This window comes from Apis dorsata, unplaced genomic scaffold (genome assembly GCF_000469605.1).
Source record: "Apis dorsata unplaced genomic scaffold, Apis dorsata 1.3 scaffold_81, whole genome shotgun sequence".
In the NCBI taxonomy this organism is placed as follows: domain Eukaryota; kingdom Metazoa; phylum Arthropoda; class Insecta; order Hymenoptera; family Apidae; genus Apis; species Apis dorsata.
The window spans coordinates 325012-332871 of NW_006263379.1; the positions used below are offsets into that span (position 1 = coordinate 325012).

At 27.0% G+C, this 7860-nt stretch overlaps 1 protein-coding gene across 1 annotated transcript in view; it reads left to right on the top strand.

Annotated features, from left to right (window-relative positions):
- LOC102678886 overlaps positions 1 to 7860 on the top strand; it is a 102995-nt gene that overhangs the window by 58602 nt on the left and 36533 nt on the right. The window contains exon 5 of the mRNA XM_031508233.1: positions 1769 to 2017. Within this exon, the coding sequence (XP_031364093.1) occupies positions 1769 to 2017 (249 nt within the window). The remainder of the gene's footprint in view (positions 1 to 1768; positions 2018 to 7860) is intronic.

Here is a 7860-nt window from a genome sequence, read left to right on the forward strand (position 1 = left end):
TAAATGTAAAAGATAAAGAGTTTCATTGCTTTTTACACAATGATCAGAATNAAATTTTTTTAAATTTAGAATGTTAATTCTGAAATGACAATTGTCATAGTTATTTTTTTCATATTTTTTTTTTTTTAATAAGAAAATCAATAATCTATTACACGATAAGATTTAACGAATGCACGAGAATATTGGACTTTTCGTTTGATAAATTTTCAATAACGAATTATGAAATTACATTACAAATTTTTTTATTTGCTATTTTATCGTGTAATAACTATGTACTTATCATGAAATATAAAAAAAAAAATATAAGTCGTGATATTGTCACTTCGTGATTATTATTATAAATTGTGCTTTTTCTATTTTTTTTTTTTAAATTTAAACAGCTTATTAAAAAAACATTGAACACTAATAACATGGAAATATTATGTATATTTAATAAAAGATGTATTCATTTTTGTTTTTAGTTTGAATAAAAAATATTATTTGAATGATTCATGATCTATTGAGTACAATATTCATATGAAAAAATATTAAAAACAATTATTGAAATGAGATGATATTTAAAGATTTATATAATGATAAACAAATATATGGAAAAATTTGAATTTTAAATAAATTTTTAAGATATAATTACAAATAATTATTTGAAATAATATTTTGTATATGTAAATTTGATATTGACATTTGAAATATTTTCAATTATTCTTTTCTTCGAAAAACTATATTAATTCAAAGAATAAATTTCTTTTCAACAAAAGTAAACGACTTGGACACTTTATTGACAATCCTGACACCTGACACGCTACATAATAGTAGAAAAGCTATAATTTGAATATTCAAAATCGTAAAAATTAATTTTCATTTATTATTACAATAATCATCTAAAACTGAAACCTGAAATATTTTCGAAACTATGAATTATTTTAATATTAATGTATCTATATTATGTCTAGTTTATTCATATAATTATTATCTCAATTACTCGAATACAAAATTACATTTATAAATTAAATTATTATTATTACAATTCATAATTAGCCTTGTATATATTTGGATACAAATCGTTTTACTGCCTCTTTCTGTCACAATCAGATTAATATACGTGACAAATACCACGAAAATGCGTGTGAAAATAATCGTTTCCTCCCGTATAGACATCCTTCTTTCACTTTCATTATTTCATTATTCGTTCCCTTTCTCCACTTAGCACCTGATCTTTAATCCCAAGAAAACTTTATTAAACCTTTGTCTTCCACATATTTCCAAAAATTTGCAAACAATATCCCTTCCATCCCATATATATCTCATCAAATTAGAAAATCCACTTATTCAAATGAAAAATTATATTTCTCTACATCCCTCTCTCCTTTCCTTCTTCCTAACCTTTTTGATATAACTTCTTATACCTGTACTTGTTATACACAACCACAACAACGATGGATAATATAACGTAGCCGTATCCATCCACAGAAGCGTGAACTTAGCCGCGAGCACTCCGGCTAGATTAAATTTGAAATATTAATAAGACGGTCGAAAATGGCGAGGAAGGAAAGGAAGACAATGGGATGAAGGAAAAAAAAAAAAAAAAAAAGAAATCTGGCCAAAATCCATAGTGCAAATCCTCGTCAAAAATTCGTGCAAACGAGATTTCCAATTTAATTTAATAGATTTAAGGAAGTAGGAGAAAATTAATAAAAAGAAAAAGCGTAAGGAAAATTAATGGCGGACGTCTGGTGTTCACGCTTCAAATCCATGTGCTTGTTTGTTTCAGCTGCGTCGTATCGTGGGCCAGGGGAGGACGAGGACAAGGATTCGTACGCGGCTAGGATCGCATTCACAGGAAATTCGCGGATCCTGGGACCTATTTGTATAGTCGTGGGCGCCCTTATGCTCGCTCTAGGCGTGCTACTCTGCATGCTCACCAGAAGGGCGAGAAGAAGGGAGCGCAGAGTCGGCTTCCATTGCCCTCTTCACGGCGATTTTTATCCCGTTAGTCCTGTTCAAGGTGTCAAGATGCTTGGTGAGTCGAGATTATTTTTTTGCATGTGCAAAATTTTTTTTTTTTTCGTGCAAATGGATGAATTTGATTACTTGGTTTGAAATTTTGGACGAGTTTTGGAAAGGATTTTTATGCGAAAAAAAAATGGTAAAATGTTAGGAAATAAATAAAATAGAAGGGAAGGTAGGATACGTATAGTTTTGAATAAAAAGAAAAAAAATGAAATTTAAATTTAAATTGCAGTCAGCTGCAAAAGATTTTGAGATTAAATTAATAAATTGTGTTATCGAAATCAATAATTTTGTTTTGTGAAACGTTATGTAGATCATAATGGATTACAGAAATGTGAGAAGATTTTATTATTGAAATATATTGAATATTGTGAAAAGTTTGATTAAAGAAGATTTTTGTGTATGCAAATTTTCATTAAAATCAAATTTTTCAAAATTAATAAATTTTCTTTCGATATAACCTACGAAAACTTGTATCATTGATTGTAGATTCGCGTTTACTACATTATTTTTAAAGAATTTTTTAAATTGGAGAAGAAATTGCGACGAATAGCATCAAACAAAGGAAATATAAAAAATAATAACCAATTCTTTGCACCAAGTATTCACATTTATATTACACTCTGTGTTCAATTACTCTTCAATTACATACTGAGAAATAAAATAATAAAACTAGGCAAAAAAACGTAATTAAGGAGTAATTATTTTAATTCCAAATAGATTGCCATTCTAAATTCTTAAAAATCGTTACGCGAGTTTTTTACGCAATCGTAAAAACTGTTTGAAAGAATCTTGAATCTTGAATCATATTCGAATATTACCGGCACAACATCAGGTAGTTTGCTGCGAGAAATGCTGATGTCTAGATTTGCAGAAAATGTTCAAGAGGAGTGTGCTATATATATATATATGTGTCTATGTATGTGTGTGTAGTTTCTAAAGAAGACGAAAAGAGAAGGTATAGAAATCTGGTGACCTGATTAAAGTACATGTGCTATCAAAAGTTTTGCTACTCGCGTTATTCGACATTTGCCACAACAAATTTTAATACATTCGATAATTTAATTAAAGATGTACGATAACCTGTTTATCCACCAAATAAATTAGAATCGAAGTGGCAATAAAAAACCGAAAGGTTCCCTTTTTAATCGAAGAAAGGAAAGATGTTTAATCGTAAATTCATGTGTATTTATTAATAAATAATCTATTCAAATAGAAATAACATTAAAAAATAATAATATCTATTTATTCTTTTAATCAATTAATTTACAAAGATTCCTTTTTTATTTCTTTCCAATTAACAAAAATTTTGTAATAAAAAGAAAAAAAAAGTAAATTTCTTTGATGAGAATATGATGGAATTGATATATCAGTACCAATAACGTTATTTAATTTTTGCTATTAGTGAAAAAGAATTTCTCTATGATTTTTCTAATAGCTTTTAAAATCTGCATAAATTACAACATTCTTTTTGAACGATATTATTTGTATTATAACGTGATTAAATTTCTACTCGATCATTTTTTGATTTTAATGAAAATTTAACCGAGTTTCATTTCGCGAAATGAATTCGTTGCGAAAATTGAAGTAGAATTTTATATTTCCTCCTTTCAAATTTTTTTTTTTTAAATTACAAGTCACGACAATTCCGCTTTCCACGTATGGAGCTTATCGAGGAATTAAAAATTCATACTTCACCTTTCGTTCTCTATCGTGTTGTGTCATTGTCGTCGTCGAACGATAGAATGATCCGTTTTGAGCAGAAGCCATTTGAACGCAAATTATTTCCATATACCTTCCGCGATTCGACAAACATTTCTAAAAGAAAATAAGAAAAATTTTGCCACGTGAGTCGTAATCTCCGATTCCGTTCCATTATTATCCGCGCGCCTCGTTTATTCTCGAATATCAAATATGAATCGGACGATTTGAGCGGCAAACAATGTGTTCGTATAACTTGGGTTGACATTTGTAGTACAAAGTTCAGAGGAAAGTAAGAGAAATGAACTTTGAACGATTCTGATATTTATTTATAAAATTCTGAGCATTCTCAGAATAATATATATATATATATATAATTGTACTATATAAGAGAGTTTTATCATTTCTTAAAATGACGTCGTTTTGTTAAACAAAGAGTTGATCGAAAGAAAAACGATTTACTTTTAATTATCGAATTGATATAAAATTATAAAAGTTAATTAATACATGTATATATTTTGGATTCATGAAATTATGGATTTAACGTGAGAACTAACTCGTTTCTTCGTGATATCAAATAAATAATAATAAATAAACAGAATAAAAAAAAAAAAGAAAAATCAAGATAACATTCTCTGTTTCTATGATGTTCTTTTTGTAACTTGTTTAAATTTTAGTAAAATGATGTTTTTTTGTTTTCTTCTGTTCTAAAAGATTATCTAAGATTGAATTAAGTTTCTTAAATGCAACTATCAGGAGAAGCACGCGATATTAAATTAATTACAGTTTGATCGTATTAAAAGTGGTAATTTTGTTTAATTAGAGTTTAAACAGTCTTATGAAATTGCATGATATCATGAAGGATTAAAATAATTAAAGAAAAAGATTGACAGTTACAAATTATTTTTATAACTTTTATATTATAAGCAACATTGTGTTCATCTTTTATCAATAAATTATCGAATCTATAAAAAATTAATATTCAATCATTTCGAAAATATTCGATCTCGAATACTTTTTATATTTTTTACTTAAAATATAAATTTTCATATGTTTCATCGAAACACGTAAAATAGTGACATTTACATTATCTTTTTCAAATCCATATAATCTAAACGATTGAAAATACCAATTGATTTATCTAATATTGTTATAATTACTTAATCTTCATTGATTTTTAAATTCATATAAAAATAAAATATTTTACAAACAGAGAATATGAATCCTCATAAGGATATTCTCACGAGGATCATTATTTTTTAAAAATAAAAAGAAAACTTTTTATATAAATTTTATTAATCTACATACATATATATAAGAAAAAAAGCACAAAACATTAAGAGTATTATAGACATTTAAAACCAAATCTCTCTTTAAGCTCCATTTCTCTAATCCTGTTCATAAAAATCTTATCCTGCACGGAATATTCCACATCAATAAAAAAAAATAAATGTAAAACTAATAATAAACTCATTTCAACGAGTGAAAATATTTTTAATCCCATAACGCAATTCTTAATAATAATCAATCAGATCAAATTTTCAAACAAGATTTCTTTTCACGTTCCTTTATCCATAAATCTTTCTTTCATCTATCTCCTTTCCTCGAATTTTATTTATTTAATAATATATTATATATTTAATATATATTTAATATTTAATATAATATATTTAATTTAATATATTTAATATATATTTAATCCGGATTAAAAGAGAGTAGATAATCGAATAATGAAATCTCCAAGTTCGATTTACCGACGGAGTCATTATACCTGCGGGCATTGTACAGTTTTCCAGAGGATGCCAGAGGTTCGACCTGTCTTAGGAAGCCTATCGGAAATGTTAGTTTATCACAGCGTGTTCCAGTTCGCGTCAATTGCTTTAAATTCAGGACGAGGCTGGATCAGGGTTAGGGTAGCTAACTGGATTGTCGGAATTCAGGCTAATACGAGTCTATCAAATTATTCCATTGGTCAGTCGGACGTGTTTCCACCATCTTGTTGTGTTGTCCACTCGAATCTGGATTTTCCTGAAGGTTCATCGTATCCACCACCATCTTGGTCTTTGAAAAGATATTTGGTGAAAAATATACATTTCTGAAACGATTCGATCTTGTCTTACTTTTTTCGATTTTCTTTTCATAATTTTTAAATTATGATATATATGATTTGAAAGAAATGATAAATTATGAATTTTTCAAATTAAGGAAATTTTTTTATTTGTCCATTAATATTATTGTATTGATGATGTTATTTATTAGGTAAAATGTATTGCCAACTATCGATGTTTCATGTTTCATTCGATAGATAAAATTTTTCATTACGAAAGATTATTAAAAATGTGCTTTAATAAGAATAATGTACACCTTTGCATTTTCGTTGTTTCATTTTGTAAAAGTACAGTGATTGAGGTCACCGATAACGCATTTTAATTTTACATAATTAACATTTCACTTAATTTTAATTAATTTTCAAACGAATGAAAACATTTCCACGTTAAAAGAATATAATTAATATTCCTTCATTTAATTCAAGATTAAAATTATACATCCAATTTTATCATTTTCAAAAATCAATGGTGTAAATTACAATTATAAATATTCATTCTCTTTAATATTCTATAAAAATAAAAATAAATAAAAAATAAACGAATACCAAAGTGTGGCACGTGTGTATTGTCACATACGTGTATGATAAATGTAAATTAATGATACAAAAATAAAAATATATAAATAAAATGTATACACATATCGCAAGTACATATAGGAGAAATTGTGAAATGAAAATAATTCTAAGATCGATTACGTTTCCAAGTAAGTGCTCGCCAACCGTTCTATTTAATTGCAAACTAAGGACAGGCAATGTTAGATCTAGATTAAATTATTCATTGCTGTCACTATATTTAGTCAGGTTCATTGAAACTAGAGGCATAGTACATCGTGGTTTATTTAAATTGGAAGGAATATTTTATCTTTCGGAGAGATCAAATAAAATCATTGATAAAGACCGTCGATTTCATATATAATTTCATAATAATGCAAATGTTAATGAATTTATAGGACGAAGAAGTACATATTGTTATACGTACACACTCGAGTGTTAATGTATTTATACGTTTGAAAGGTTTATATTCTAGAGGTCAAAAGGTCGATATGCAAAAATGTCAGGCTTGTTTATTAAGTCATGCACAATTGAAGTTTGCATTAGATGAAGCAAGACGAAATTTATGTGCCTCTAGAATATTGTTCCACGAATATATTAATCCTGTACATACTTTGGGATACGTGAAAGATCGAAAACGTAAAGAGGCTATGAAAAATATCACGTACTTTTTGAATTATATTCGAGATAAAACAAGTAAGGTATAAAAGTAACTTGTTTAAAGAATATTTATATTAGAACTAATGATGACTTAAAAATTGAATAATTTATGTTTGCATTGAGAAGAAATTTAATTATTTTTTTCCTCTCCATTTCTTTTTTTTTTCCCCCTTGGAAAAATAAAAGGAATATTATATCAAGGGATAAGAGAAAATTTTTAAGTCAAATGATTGTGAATTTTAAATTATATTAATATTATTTATTTACTGTCAATTTTTCATAATATTAGAAATTTAATGCTTTCAGCTTCATACTGTGACAAAACTTTTATTTCATTAAATTCTTATTAATAATTGTTTCTTTGACACTTTCTATACAACAAATTACGTCTCTTTGTAAAGTAATATTTTTCATGTTTCAAAGAAGATTATCGAAATAAAACTTCATCAAGCAATTATAATTATCCTTGTTTTCCAATTTTTCAAAAATAATCGATCAATAGCAAATTGGATTATTTAATAAATTGTTAAAAAAAAATGCAATAATATCGATTGAAAAAACGCATAATTCTCGATCTAGCAATTAACATGTATTCATGTACGAACACCTGTGGATAAATTTCTTAGATTTATAAAGAGAGGCAACACTAAATATTTGAGAATTAGACAGAGTGTTTTTGGTGAATTTAAAAATTTCAAAGGCAGAGTGAAAAACGAGGCAGCAGTTTGCCGGGGCACGAATTTCTCGAGAATTTGTTACGTCGTTCGTCGACTTCGACCTAACCTAACCTAACCGATGCAGCTGGGAAATAAAAAAAAAAAAAAAAAAAAAAA